Genomic DNA, 14894 nt, shown 5'->3' with positions numbered 1-14894 from the left:
TCCTGACCAAGAGTGGCCCTAATGTATTTCTCTTCCTGCCAAGCGGCTCTCAGGCACAGGGGACATGCCCTGCAAAGCTGGAAAGATTTCTTCCTGAAGCTTTGCTTGGGATGTGTAGGTGATTTGTAGCCAAGGCATCAGCACAAATGAGCTGGGTGATGTCCTTTCACCCAGCCAACCTTTAAACTCCTAGTTGTCAGATCCTATTCCTTTTTGGCCAAAACCTGTAGAGGCATCTGTAAGGGATGCCTCTACAGGTCTTCCACTCCTCAGCACCAGGAGTGGAAGACTAGATGAGGCTAACGGTAAAACATAGAGTCATGGAATAGTTTTGGTTGGAAGGGATCTTGAAGACCATCTAGTTCCAACCCTTGTGCCATGGGCAGGGACACATCCCACTAGAGCAGGTTGCTCAGAGCCCATCCAGCCTGGTCTTGAACACTTCCAGTGACAGAGCATCTACAACTTACCTGAGCAACCTGTGCCAGGCTCTCACGACCCTGATAGTAAAGAACTTGTGATCTATATCTCCCCTCTTCCAGTCTGAAGTCATTACCCCTCATGCTGTCACTACAAGCCCTTGTAAAAAGTCCCTCCCCAGCTTTCTTGTAGGCCCCTTCAAATACTGGAAGGCTGCATGCAAGAAGATCTCCCCAGAGCTTTCTCTTCTCTAGGCTGAACAAGCCCAGCTCTCTCAGCCTGGCCTCCCAACAGTCCATACGTAATTTTTGTGGCCTTCTCTGAGCCTGATCAAAGAGGTCCATGTCCTTCTTGTGCTGGGGGCTCCAGAGCTGGATGCAGTACTCAAGATTGGGTCTCACCAGAGCAGAGTAAAGGGAGAAACATCTGACTGTGTTTCTTCTTAATTACCGAGTAATCAGAAATATCTCATTTTCCAGGGCAAGTTACCTGCTGTATATGCCTAAACACCATCAAACACACTAATGAAAGGTGATGTGTCTCATGGTTCCTTCCACTCAAGAATTTTTGCCTTTTTAAAATTGGCCCAGGGTAGTCAGAGGATGAGTTCTGGTTTTAGCCCTTGCCTTAGATCTGTCCCTCTTGCTGTTGGCTGGGGCAGTTTTCAGGGGGTGGACAATGAGTGGCAGAAGAACACTGCTTCTGCTGCTGGTTCTGCTGCTGGCATTGGTAGGCACAGCTTGGGCAGCACCTGCCTCTGCAAGCCTGCTGTGGCCGTTTCTTTTCCCAAAAAAAAAAAAGTATTTTGAGGAACCAGGTATTTTTCTTTGGAAACTAAAAGTATAACTCTCCAAGGCTACTGTTTTTGAAGGATGGATTCAGACAGAAATGGCCTTTCTGAACGATAGGTTTAAAATTACCCTGCCATTATACAACTGCTTGGCTTCTCTCCAGAAAACTGAAGATGTTTGGAACCTTTTCCACCGAAACGATAATTGCCCAATGAAAACAGGATTTGGGGAAACATAAACTGACATCAAGCTACTCCTTTTTGCTATGAATTATATTGACTCTGCACTATTGCAAAATTACTTTGGATGATTTGACCATGGAAGAATGTAGTGAAAGGCTCTTTATTACCACACTGACATGTGCAGGGAAATTGCAAAGCACCCAAACAAATCTAAGCTTAGATGAGACTTTCAACTGACTTCAAACAACTCTTCTGCTTTTCTTCTCAGCGTTGTGCAGGCCGCTATTAAAATGTATTTCAGCTGCTTAACAACCAGGTGTTTCCCTTTGTGCAGCAGGGTGGAAGTCACTTTTTCTTCTTCAACCAAATTTTAAGTATTTGGGTTGTTTACTCCAAGCTGCACTGAAGGCAATGAGGGACAGGAATGAAACACGCCCAAGTCTAACTCTGAAAAATAAATATTTATGTATGAGATCGTCTGCCTGTGAAAATCCCTTTTCCAGGACATTGTTGACCTTACTAGTAATGATTTAGGAAGAAGTTTTTAAGGTGTGGATCAACAAATGGGTGTAAATAGGTAAAGGGATATACAGAGATTTGGGAGAACATGCTTAATGCCCAGTGGACACTTTCTGTGAGCACTGGAAGTGCCCAAGTGAATGGAAAACCCAAACTTTCCCATGGACTGTGAGCGAGTTCTTTGTTTGTCTTTACCTACTTTATACTACGGGGTGGAAAGGTTTATAATTTCCTCTGTGTAATAGGGTGAAAGATGGATGTTAGTCAGAGAGCCTGTCGGGCTGGTAAAAGTGAACTGTCAGGAGCTGACAGCGTATGAATGGAGTTACCTTGGAGATGCAATGGAAGACCAACAACTAGACATTAAGGTTTTAATGAATGTCTGCCAAGTGAGGCAGAACGTGTGAAAATGGCATGGCTGGATCCTGGAACAGAGGACTGAGGTGCTGGGATGCTGGAGGAACATGGAGGAGGAGGGATGGTGCAAAGCCACACCTGAAGTCCCTCTGGGGCACTGAGCCCAAGGAGCTGTTTGGAAACATTTGTTTTCTGGGTGCCTCTTGGTCCGGTCACTCAGCAAAGGTCAGCAGGACCAAGAGAAGGGGCAGCCTCGAGGTGCTGGGTTGTGCCTGGCAAACATAGCCACAGCCTGCTGTAAGCACCCGCAGAAACCAGACTGACCTAAATCACAAGAGTAAGGGACTTTAGATAATAATATACACTCTAAACAGCCCACCTTCTAGATAGAAAGAAGAGCTAATTTCCAGCTATCTTACTTGAAATGACCTGGACCTGTTGAAGTGTGGCCAGAGGAGGCCACAACAATGATGCAGGGGGCTGGAGCAACCTGTTCTAGTTGAAGCTGCCCCTGCTCCCTGCAGGGGAGTTGAACTAGATGGCCTTGAAAGGTCCCTTCTAACCCAAACCACTCCATGAAATGAGTTCTCTGTCCAGTCCCTGCTTGTAGTATAAACTCCCAAATGCATCCTGTGCTGATTCCAGGTGAGGTTGAGATGCTAGTGGATCAGTAAAGCAAAGGTGTGTGCATTCAGTAACAGGATATCTTGTTGAATTCCTTTGAATCAGCTGAGACAGAGGGAAGGTGACTGATGTGTCTGTAGATGTGTGTAGCTGTAACTTTATGTGCTGGGACGTGGTGGTTCTGAGGGCTGAGAGCTCACTTCTAAACTGGAGGCTCTAGCTTGGTTCTTCCCAACCACTTTCTGTAAATGCAGCGAAGACTCGGTCTTACTGAGATCTTCAGAGTCTGGCTCTTTTTCTAGTGTTGCAAATAATCTGAGGTAATTCCTTCTGTGGCAGGAACATGTGTGGGACCTGAAGAGCGCTCTTTGGGGTGGTTCTTTTTCAGTCCTTCAGCTCAGCAGCATGAAGTTCACCCAAGCACCTTTTCTTCTGAAGTGGGCTCCTCAGGGCTCAGTGGATGAGCCAGCAGGAGTATTTAACTGCTGCATTTTTGAACCTCACTTTCCCTGGTGTGGTTAGCTGCTCGTCAGGCAAATACTGATCTCAAGGATCCCACTCTGTGCTAGGTCAGCCAGTGCAGGAGATGCAACTCTTGTTTCCAGTTGCTATGTCGTAAGGTTACCATCTTGTGATACGTTATTGAGCCTTAAAACCATGCATGGTTGCTTTCTCGTGAGCTTGGGTGGACACAAGGACTCCCATTACAGAAAGGTCTAGCAGGTCAGTCTACCTGGTTGATGAGTGTGGTTGAAGAGTAGCGTCAACTACTCTCAAATCACCCCAGTGATTTCCATGGAAGCTCAGAGAAGGGCTGTAAACATATTTTGCCTCCCGAGAGGATAATTGCCAGCGTTTACATCTAACAGCCTGTCGCGTTGGAAGGTGAAGAAGGTTGGAACCTCCTGAAGCTGGAGGTGCTTGTCTGTGCTGGTGGGGGGCAGAGTGTTTGGTGTATCCCTGGCCTTTCCTGAGCCACGAGAGCGCTCGTGCCAGCGGGCACTTCAGACCCCTGGAAGGAAACCAAAGGGTGAGGACCTGTCTGGCGCCTTCTTCGTAAACCAGGACCTGACAGATACGCTGCGCTGCACCAAACCCTTCATGGTGTTGCCAAATATAACTCCCAGCGATCTTCCCAACTGTTTCTCATTAGCTGTCCTAGCTCTGCCGCTGCGGCTGCTGCTGCTGACGGGAAGTGGCCTCCACCGCCTGCTCTGGGAACGCTCTTTCCAGAGCTCAGCCTGGACGGGGGTTGTGCCTCTGCTCCTGGGCTGGGTCCAGCTCTGTCCCCGGGAAGGGGTTACAGGCCAGGAGGCTCCTGTCGTCGCTGCCTGCTCCTGGGGGTTTGGGGAGCCGCGGGAGCAGCGTTGCAGCTCGGCTCTTTCCACCGAAGCTCGCAGGCTCCACAGAGATCCCATCTCATCTGCACTGCTCTCAGCCCAGAAACAATCTGTGTGTTTTTGGCTGCGCTTTGGAGAAACTCGTTCAGTCTAATGGTGTTTTGAAGAGGAAAAACAAAAGTGTTGAAGAGCCTGAGGTTTGAGAAGTTGGCTGTGCATGCCGGGTGGAATTCTGAACGGAAAAATCCTGTGGATTTCTGCAGTGCAGAGCTAGTTATGCAGACTGTTGCACTACCCTACGTCTATTAAGTGCCATCTTAAAAACTACAGGGTGGTTGCCACTAAAAGCTCCTATTTAGGTGCATTTCATAGGTTCAAGGTTGCCTCTAACCCGAGACAGAAATAAATGTGTACACTGAATTGCTTGTATTAATTTCCATTAACAAACCTTTCAGAGTTTTATTAGCTACCTATTTCACAAGTGCTATGGATAATTTTAATAACATGGTAATAAACCCACGCTCTCGTAAGGCAGGAGGTTGTAAGAAAATTGCAGGATGAAAGCTGGCTTAGGGTGAGGGCAGGAGATGCTCAGGCAGCTGAATGTGCTGGTGTGGAGCACAGCTGAAGGGAGGGAGGCTGTAGGATTTTTCCTTGTAGGTGTCTGTTGAGTCTGTATGTGTAAAAGGAGGGGAAATCTAGAAATAAAGAAATATGAGAAGTTTAGGGGCACAAAGAAAGATTAATCATAAAATCATAGAATCATTTAGGTTGGAAAAGACCTTTAAGATCATCAAGTCCAACCATTAACCCAACTATACCAAGTTCACTACTAACCCACGTCCCTCAGCACCACATCTCCATGGCTTTGAAACCCCTCCAGGGATGGGGACTCCACCACTGCTCTGGGCAGCCTGTCACAGGCCTTGACAACCATTTTGGGAAATAAATGTTTCCTGGATCATGGCTACAATTTACCCAAACCTGTGCTGGAGTTGTGCTGCACGCATCTGAAAGTCACTGGACTGCATCCTGAACCCCTCCATCCACACGAAGGAGGTTAGTTCTGCTGTGGCCAGGTTGGCCGGGTGAGTGCTGCCTGGTGTTGGACTGTGGTGGTCAGCAGAGCTGCCTGTGCAGGACAGGAGCTCTCTCTTCGTGCAGTGGAATTCCTCCTCGCATTGGGGTGCTGTACACTTGGCATTTTTGTTTGCTTGATGGAAATTCCTAAGAGTGGGTGGGTGCTTTGCAATATTGCTGTCATTTAGGAGAAATTTGCTTTCTAGTGATTGCTTATTTACTTCCCTAAATGAAATTCAAATGGTGGGTTTAGACACTGAAGTTGTCCAAGCCTGTGTTTTGTGAAAGCCCCACTGATGCAGTAATCTGTGTTATGAAAAGCTGTGTGTCCTATCAAAGTGTGACCAGTTTTCATAGAATCCTAGAATCATTAAGGTTGGAAAAGAACTTGTAAGATCAAGTCCAACCATGACCACTAAACCATGTCCTGAAGTGTCATATCTACACATTTTTTGAACTCCTCCAGAGATGGTGACTCCACCACCGTTCCTGATGTTTCACCCCTCTTTCAGTAAAGAAGTTCTTCCTAATATCCTTTTGTGAGGAGCCTGGCTGGGAGGCGATGCTCTTGTCCTTCCTGCCAGGTTGTCCACGCTGGGGTCAGAGCGGTGAATCACAGGAACGTGCAGGGAGCACTATGTTCTCCTGTTCTCCATACAGAGATGGCCATCACAGGTCCCATGGGGAGATGGACTGAGGTGCTGCTGTTAGCCAGGTCGTGTCTTCACGAAGCGTTGTGGGAAGGAGCTAACGCCAAAGCCCTGACCAGACTTGTGTCCCTTCCAGAGACGCGCTCGATGCTGCCAGCGTGCTGTATAACCGAGTTGACGAGGGCGTTCACCGCCTGGTGATGCTGTCCAACAAACGCATCCAGGAGCTGGAGCTGGTGATGGACTTCGAGAAAGTGGAAGAGTGTTTTAAGGAGGTAAGGCCTGTCTGTCGGATCCAGTGACTGCCTGCTGCCGCCCGCTGACTGTGTGTCCCCCCAACAGCTACAGGGCCTGATGGTCTCTGGTGTAAAGGTGGAGAATGATGCCTGTAGACCCTTAGAAAGAACAACTGAATGTAAGACATTGACATAGGTTTTTCAGGGGTACTCAGAACCAAGGCAGTGTTTTACCTGGCATCAGGAGATACCAGTCAAAGTCTCCTGGCTGCTCTCTAGGTGTGGATCAAATCCCTCCACCCCACCCCCCCTCCCCCAAGCATTTGTGATGTTCTTCCATACTTAAAGGCCACAGTGTAGTGGCTCACTGGTAAGCAGTATGCTTGGAGTTGGGCTGTCTTCTCACATTGGTCAGCAAAGGCACCCTCCTGGCCATACTGTTGAGGAGCTGATGATGAATCCACGTGTCCCCTCTGGGCTGTAGCTCCTGCAGGGTCTGCCCACATCCTGCTGCTGAAGGAGTCACATATTGCGTACCCCACGCTAGATGCCTGTCGCCTGTTGTTTAGCTTCCTGTGTCCTGCTCAGGTCCCTGCGATCTGATAAGCTCCAGGGACACCCCTTCCCCTTGGGCTGCAGCCCTGGGCACATTCCTCCTGCCCCTGCGTGCAGCTCTGTGTACAGCCTCCAGGCAGAGGAACAGCCTCTTGTCCTTAACCCAAGAGCCAAGCTCAGCCTCCATCCCCTGCACTTCCGTGGGAGCTTCAGCTTCCCTTCATGTGGTGCTCACTGAAACCACTTGTAGCTGTGGGATAACTTCAGAAGGACCTTTGAAACTTGTAGTTGAGTAGATAGAGAAGCTTAAAAAGCCAAAAAGAACCTCAGGCTGTCTGAGTGTCTGATGAAATCTGATCAGTGCTTTGATTAGCACAGATCCCTAAGCCTGAGCTCTACCTTGACATTATGGAGTCCCATAGTCTCCTCTGCTGTAACTCATCAATAATGACAAGTTTTGTGTATTACTTATTGCCCTTTGTGTTTGAAGGCTTGTGTGCTGTTTGGAGCTCACCTTAGGAATCTGCATCCCTAAGGATCAGTCCTAGGACCAGTTTCTCCATTGCTTTTCTAGGATTCTGGCCTCCTCTCCTCCGGAGAGAACTGGATTTGCAGAGGAGGCTGTAGCCTACTGGTTATTTTTCACAGGCCAAGGTGGATCCAAGAGTCTTAATGACTTCCCATTTGGAGGTAGACGCTCGGGCGCCGTGCACTGTGTGTTCAGGACAAGAATTGTGATGCAAGACCCTAGTAAAGTCTCCCTTCAGGAAGGGACCCAAGAACACAGGTTCCTAATACCAAACAGATGTGAAAAAAAGGCACCAAGGCAGACTGCACCCTGCCCCTGCTTTACGCTGAACTTCTTGTGATTGAGTTGAGCAAAACTGCTCCCAGCTCGCTGTGCTTGCAGGTCATCAACGGTGGCAGCAGCTGCTCCTGCTTTTAAGCTTGCCTGGGAGCTCTAGGCAGCACCAATGTGCCCCTCTGCAGTCTGGGTCACAACGGGAAAACCCACCCCTGTCTCCTCCTCCTGCCCATGGGCTTGTTCCGTGAGCACAGACCAACCCTCAGTCCTCAGACCAGGAGTTTGTTCTCGGCTGTGGGGTTGAGTTGGGATATGGATGCAGATGATACAGGAAAACAGGATGTATGGGCGTTAGGAAACATTTAGCCTGTCCCTTCCCCCAGGTGCAGCTCTGCCTGAGGCATTACAGACAAGTTTACTGACCTGGTTTTAAAACCCACGGTTGGTGGAGATGCTGTTTTCTCCTGCCTGGCCTCCTGGGTCTTCTGTGCTTTTGGGAATGCTCTTAGTCAGTTCTCTACACACGTTTGAGGATAGATGCCCCATACCAGGAAGCATTCCAGGTGAGGTTGGTCAGGGCTCTGAGCAACCTGCTTTAGTTGCAGATGTCCCTGCTCCCTGCAGGGGGGTTGGATTAGATGGCCTTGAAAGGTCCCTTCCAACCCAAATATTCCATGGTTCTGTGGTGCAGGCTTATAACTGTGGCAGTGGCTGGGCCCTGTTGAGAAACCCGCAGTTGCCACGTGGCTTTGTGGTGAGCTGCCTTCTGAGAGTCACAGAGAACTGTGAAACCTTCCAGATGGGGAGGACCTGTCGTTACATCCACCCTGACATTAGTTCTTGTCCTGCCAGTCAGAAAAGGGAAGTGATGTAGGAAATCCGGCGGTGGGGAGATTTTACCCGACTTGGGGGTAACACTAACAGGAACATCAGGCCAGCCTGCAGGTTGCAGAGCCCGCATCAGGCCATGGCTCATTGGAAACTGAGCCCAGGCAGCTGCTTGCCCTGTTTATGCCTCAGGCGAGTGAGCAACAGCAGAGCTTTGCAATTACTCAGTAACCTGAAGTGGAAAGAAAAACTCCTAGCAGGAGGCTCCGACTGAAATGCCAGGATGCGGGGAGAAGCACACACACACGCATTCTTTCCAGTAATGAAATGACCAGCATTATGAGAGCAGTTCCTCGCTCTCTCCACATCAAGACCTACCTTGGTGAGTAGCAGAAGGTGACTAACACTGGAGCTTTTCCCTTTTCTCCCAGGTCAGCAGTTGGATTGAGAATGTCGGCAGAAAACGGCTAAAGGAAACGACCAACCTGGATGATTCGTTGGAGATGCTGCTTCAAACACAAAAGCAGTTCAGGGAGTTTGATCTTGTGGCCAGTGTAAGTGTTGTCTGATTGGAAAAATATGTTCTCCAGTGTCTGAGTTGGTAGCATATGTGCTTTATGTGCCTCAGCCAAACACACAGTGGCATTGGTAGAGGTTCATCACAAAGGCGTGGGTCATTCTGTCACACTACTTTCCTCCCTTGCTTTCCTCTTGTGGACAAAGCCACCAGTTCAGCACCTTAGTAGATGATATGGTTTGAGACTAAAAGAGGGAGGTTTAGACTAGAGAGAAGGAAGAAATGTTTGAGACTGAGGGTGGTGAGCCCCTGGCCCAGGTTGCCCAGAGAGGTGGTCACTGCCCCATCCCTGGAACCATTCCAGGTGAGGTTGGCCGGGGCTCTGAGCAACCTGCTCTAGCTGCAGATGTCCCTGCTCCCTGCAGGGGGGTTGGCCTGGATGGCCTTGAAAGGTCCCTTCCTACCCAAACCATTCCATGATACTTACCAGCCTTGAGGAAAACAACTACTGTGATGGAACCTAGATTTGAGGTCTTTTGTCACTCCCTTGATGTGCTTGTAACACTGCCCTCTGTTGTCATAGAATCATAAAATGGTTTGGGTTGGGTTGGAAGGGACCTTAAAGATCATCTAGTTCCAACCCCCTTGCCATGGGCAGGGGCACCTGCCACTAGAGCAGATGGGGCTCAAAGCCCCATCCAGCCTGGCCTTGAACACTAATCTTAACTTTGATCCTAACTGAGCTGTGGCCTTGCTATGTAGGCTGTTACAAGCTGCTGTGTGGTTAATGTAAATCATAAAAGAGGTCCAGGCTCCAGAATCCTCCTGTAAACAAGTACACCCCTGCTCATGTGATTTGAATCTTAAAAACCAGGCTAATTAGCCCTACCTAGTAATGACCCTGAAGACACTCTAGAAGGATTGGACTAGATGACTGGAGTCTTGTCAGTGGTGCCTGGTGACAGGACAAGGGGCAGTGGGCACAAACTGGAACCCAGGAGGTTCTGTCTGAACAGGGGAAAAAAAATTCTTCAACTGGAGGGTGGCCGAGCCTGGAGCAGGCTGCCCAGAGAGGCTGTGGAGTCTCCTTCTCTGGAAAGATTCCAAACCTGCCTGGATGCCATCCTGGGCACCCTGCTGTGGGTGACCTGCTGGAGCAGGGGGCTTGGAGGCTTGGACAAGCTGATCTCTAGAGGTCCTTTCTAACGCTACCATGCTGCAATTCTGTGACCTTTGAAGACCTTTCCAACCCCAGAGCATTCTGCAGGTTTTATCTTCTGTCCACATCAGTTCTCTGTCCTCATACACAATCCCATTTTGCTTTCAGGAATATTGCAGAAGGGGCCAGGAAGCACTGAAGAGGATGGATCGCTGGGAAGACTTTTCCTCTGTGGATGTGCAATCTTACAGGGTGAAGCTGCAGACCTACCGAGATCAACTGGAGGAGTTCTGCACTCAGCTGGATGAGAACAGGCACCGGATCTGTGAGACGGTCAGGCTGTATGAATTCTTTGACAAGGTAAGACAAGGCATCTGCTGCAGGGAGGAGGGTGTAGAAAGCCTGCTCGGACTCGGTCCAGAGCTTGGTTGTTTATGAAGGGTGTGAATCGTAGCATGTGCACCAGCAAGGAGCTGGATCTGGGACCTGAAAAGCCCCCTCACACTTGACTGTCTGCAGTGATTTTACCGAGTCAGTGTCTGGAAGAAAGTGTGGGGGTGTATTCAAGGTGTTGGCATCTGTTAAGAACAGAGGTCTTCTGCTGTCAGAGCTGTAGATTTTAGGCCTCTCTCATGGCCACAGTGGACAGAAGGCTCGTGGCAGTGCTGGCTCCAACAACAAAGGCCAAGAAATTGGCTGCTTGGGTCCAATCTTGGCCACCATGCCATGGTAGGACGCCTGCATTTTATTGGTGCTACTGGTAAATTCAGCTTGTTGACCCATCAGGAGTTCCTCACTGCTATTGAGCCCTAAATATAGCCCAGCTCCTCTCTCGTGGAGGCCTGTGTGAGGAAATGGAGCACCATAACAACGTGCTGGGGTCTGGGGCTGAGGGAACAAGGACACTGGGTCAGCCCAGGCATCTGGGGAGCAGGAGAAGGATGTGTGTGGGGCCTGTCCTGAGTGCCTGGACACCTCACCACTTAGGCTGAATGCAAATGCACCCATTTGGCAGACCTGCAGTTGGATCTCTGGTTCTTTAATTTCTCAAGTTGCAGATAAATAAACAGTAAGATTTTCAAAGTGCATTTTAAAATACACTTTTGGCAAGCACAGAAGGCCAGGCAGCCTGTGCTCCGTTTATTCCACACTTGTACAAACATTGGGTATTGAAGTTCTCAAATTCCAGAAAGAATAGACACTAAAAGTTAAGCTGTACCAGATGTAGGTGCCACTTAGTTACTGTCTCAAGCTGCCTTGGCAGCCAGAAGTGCTCGGGGAGGGTGGGGGGACTTCAGCTAAACACAAAAACACGGAGAAGCATCCTGTGCGAGGGAGGGAAGTGGAGAAGTCCCAGATCTGTACTGTTGGGACATGTGAGGATGGAGTTTATGTGCTGATGTTCTGCAGGTCCACTCTGGCCTATAAGTGGAGTTTGCTGTGCAGGTGGGGGACCCCCATGCTCTGGGAATGTGTTTTTTTTTATCATTTTATTTTTTTACCCCAATGGAGAGGAGAGTGCCTCCTGGCTGTGGGAGAGTGGCAAGAACCTGTGCTCTGCTCACTCGCTGAGCACAGACGCTTGGGGGCTGCTCTGGTCCCTGAGCATCCCCCTGCTGTCATGGGGCATCCTGGGAAGGATGAATTTGTCATGTTTCTTCTGATAAACCAAGACACACGAAGGTGCCACACCTTCCTTGGCATACTGGCAGTTCTGTGGCCAAGCCAAACGTTGGTCCTGTGTGAACCCACCCAGACAAAGCTGGAGATCTCTGGAGCGGGTTTAAAGCCCCTCAATGCCTGGGCCTTTCCCAGGACACAGATGTTACACAGACCCAAATGATGGGCCATGTCCTTACTTAGGGCATCGCAACACTGCTCGTACAGCTTCTTTTGGGATGATGACAGCTGGGGGATGCAGCCCTCCGGGGTGGCAGCAGCAGCCCTCTTGGTTGTGCATTCCACACTGCACAGCCCCAGGAAAAACTGGCCCGTGGTGGCACGATCGTGTTTGCTTTGGTGTGGAGGAGAGGGAGGGGGGAAAATTCTGATCTCACTGGTTTCAGCCGAGCTGTAAACAGTGCTGGTGGTGTAAACATAACATGTGGGTATGTGAGCTAGTGGCCAACCGAAACCAGGGGTGTGGGGGGATACATCCTGCAGCTGTAGGGTGAGGGCAGAGATCGCTGCGCAGCATCAAAGTCCTTCCAGTGCTGATTATTCTGATCCTGATCTCCAGAACACTTTCTACCTTCCCAAAGGAAAGCCAGTGGTGTGGTCTGGGGAGGAGTGGAAGAAAAGCAGATTTTAGCTAAACTCATTTCATCCTCATCTGATGCTGAGAAGCTTTGACCTTCCTGCAGTGATCTTGCCAGTGCCCAGCCTGAATCCTCTTTAACATATGAGTAGATGTCAACAGGAGGAGTCTACGCTAAGCAATGCCCTTGATTTTCCTTTGTAAAGAGCCCGCAGCGTGCCAGACCCCAGGATTTGGGGAGGAAGCCTGAGGATGCGTAAGCGATGTACCCTGTGGTGATGAGCTGGCAAGCTCAGATCTCTCCAGACGTCTCAGCATACGTGCAGCACCCACCACGGGGATCACAGATCTCATCCTTCACGCTGCCTACTAGGAATGGGAGGCTCCATGTTGCTGCCCCTTCTTCTGCGCGTGGTGGGCAACTGTTCCGTGGGGTGCTGCCGGCGGGGCTGGGGGCCAGGCCAGCACAACCCCTCGTAGTCCATCCCTCCTGGGCTTTGCACGGCCTGGCAGCTCCTGGTGGCCTGCCAGAGCTCCCTGCCGTGAGGCAGGCTGAGCTGGGCCGGACCACGCGGGGCCCCGCGCAGGGCTGGCAGCATTCCCTGCCCAGAGCCACCACCCATGCCAGGCTGGGTGTTCCCTTTTGTCCCCACATCCTTGGTGGCAGCAGGAGCCTCTTGGGGGCCGGGTGGCCGCTGTCCCTGGCCTGCTTGAGTACAAGACTTTGTCGGGAGCTGGCACCACACAGTGAGAGGGGGAGAGCTGGAAGCTCAGCAAGCATGGAGTGTAGGTTGTACCAGAACCACCGATTTCTGCTTCGTTTTGGGGTGCCTGCAGGGCTGGTCCCCCAGACCCCTCTCTCCCACTGCCCACCCTGGCATCACAGTACCACTGCTACAGGCACACCGGCACCGCCAGGAGCCGGAGCAAGTCTCCCTCTCCTCGCTTGCCTTGTTAGCCTTTGCGTTTTTCCCTTTCTCAAGCTTTTTTACCCTAGATGTCTGCAGACTCTTGACTGTACCTTGAGGATCTGATCAATGCTGATCAATACCTAAAGGGTGGGGTTCAAGATGATAGGGTCAGACTCTTGTCAGCGGTGCCTGGTGACAGGACAAGGGGCAATGAGCACAAACTGGAACCCAGGAGGTTCCAGCTGAGCAGGAGGAAAAAACTCTTTGCTGTGAGGGTGGCAGAGCCTGGAGCAGGCTGCCCAGAGAGGTTGTGGAGTCTTCTGCTCTGGAGAGATTCTAAACCCACCTGACACCATCCTGGGCACCCTGCTGCGGGTGACCTGCTGGAGCAGATGGGTTGGACCAGATGATCTCCAGAGGTCTCTTCCAATCTCACCATGCTGGTGTAGTGAAGGAGCGTGATGCTTGCTGCCAAAAGTCACTCGAAGAGAGCACCGACCCGACCAGAAAGGGCAGAGCCCTGTCACACAGCTCAGCACCCGCCTCGCCTGCAGGCCTGCGGTGCCTGGAGCAGGGCAGCTGAATGCTTGTGTCATTTCAGGAGGGCCTGGGGCAGCTCCTGGGGCTTCTTCCTGCTTGTCGGGATGTTGTGCAAGATGCTGCCTCTTTTGGTGCTCGGGGGAGGTATGAGCGTTGCTCTGCCCTGGCCTGGGAACCTCTTGCAGCTCGTGCCCTTGCCTTAGGTTTGCGTTCTGAGGGCAGCTGTCCAGAGTCCCAGTGCTCAGGACAGGCGGGGTGAGGCTGCTGGAGAAGTGGCAGCGGCTCCCTGGGGGGGATTCCTGTGGGCTCTGCTCCAGGACGTGTCCCTTAGCAGCACTCTGCCTTCCACCCCTGGATCCCATCCCTCAAAGGATGCCAGGCTGTAGCCTGGGTCGAGTTTTGGTTCCTCAGTGGTCCTCTCCAGCCGTCCCCAGCTTCTTGGTGCTGCAGGCAAGGAGCTGCTGGTTCCAAACTGTGCTCGGGCAGGGGAGTGTTGCCCAACCCCTCACCCGCTGCGTTGGCATCTCTGCGGGGCGGGTTTTACCTGCGCTCACGGTGGGTCTGCCCCCCCAGCAGCTTCTCCTGCTCTCTCCTCCTCAACCACTTTGTTCTTTGTGGCTTAGAAAACAAAGCCTTTGGCGAGTGAAGGAGGTGCCTGCCCTTTCTGGGGGAGGGCCAGCTGGCCTGCATTTGATTACCAACCCCTCACCCGCTGCGTTGGCATCTCTGCGGGGCGGGTTTTACCTGCGCTCACGGTGGGTCTGCCCCCCCAGCAGCTTCTCCTGCTCTCTCCTCCTCAACCACTTTGTTCTTTGTGGCTTAGAAAACAAAGCCTTTGGCGAGTGAAGGAGGTGCCTGCCCTTTCTGGGGGAGGGCCAGCTGGCCTGCATTTGATTATGGCAGCGCCTCCTCATCCCTCCTCATTTAGGAATGCCAGCCTCTTTACGCTCTGTCCCGTGAACAAGTGGTGCTGCCTCTGGGGCCCGGAGAGGGGCTGGGGCCCTTCTCACACCGCTCCAGGCCGGGCTCGGCCGGAGGACCTCTCTGCACGTCTCCATGCACCTTCCTCCGAGCCGCAGCCACCCGGCCCCGCTCCCAGCTCCGGCCGCAGACACTCGCCAAC

At 51.3% G+C, this 14894-nt stretch overlaps 1 protein-coding gene across 1 annotated transcript in view; it reads left to right on the top strand.

The window, feature by feature from the left end:
* KIAA1755 (KIAA1755 ortholog) overlaps positions 1-14894 on the top strand; it is a gene marked incomplete at both ends in the record, with an annotated part of 55629 nt that overhangs the window by 30650 nt on the left and 10085 nt on the right. The window contains 3 exons of the mRNA XM_008935023.1: positions 6100-6238; positions 8819-8941; positions 10232-10423. Coding sequence (XP_008933271.1) covers positions 6100-6238; positions 8819-8941; positions 10232-10423 — 454 coding nt within the window. The remainder of the gene's footprint in view (positions 1-6099; positions 6239-8818; positions 8942-10231; positions 10424-14894) is intronic.

This window comes from Merops nubicus, unplaced genomic scaffold, assembly GCF_000691845.1.
Source record: "Merops nubicus isolate BGI_N331 unplaced genomic scaffold, ASM69184v1 scaffold21922, whole genome shotgun sequence".
NCBI classification, from domain to species: domain Eukaryota; kingdom Metazoa; phylum Chordata; class Aves; order Coraciiformes; family Meropidae; genus Merops; species Merops nubicus.
Note: the sequence above shows the minus strand (reverse complement) of the source record. Positions and strands in the feature narration are given on the sequence as shown.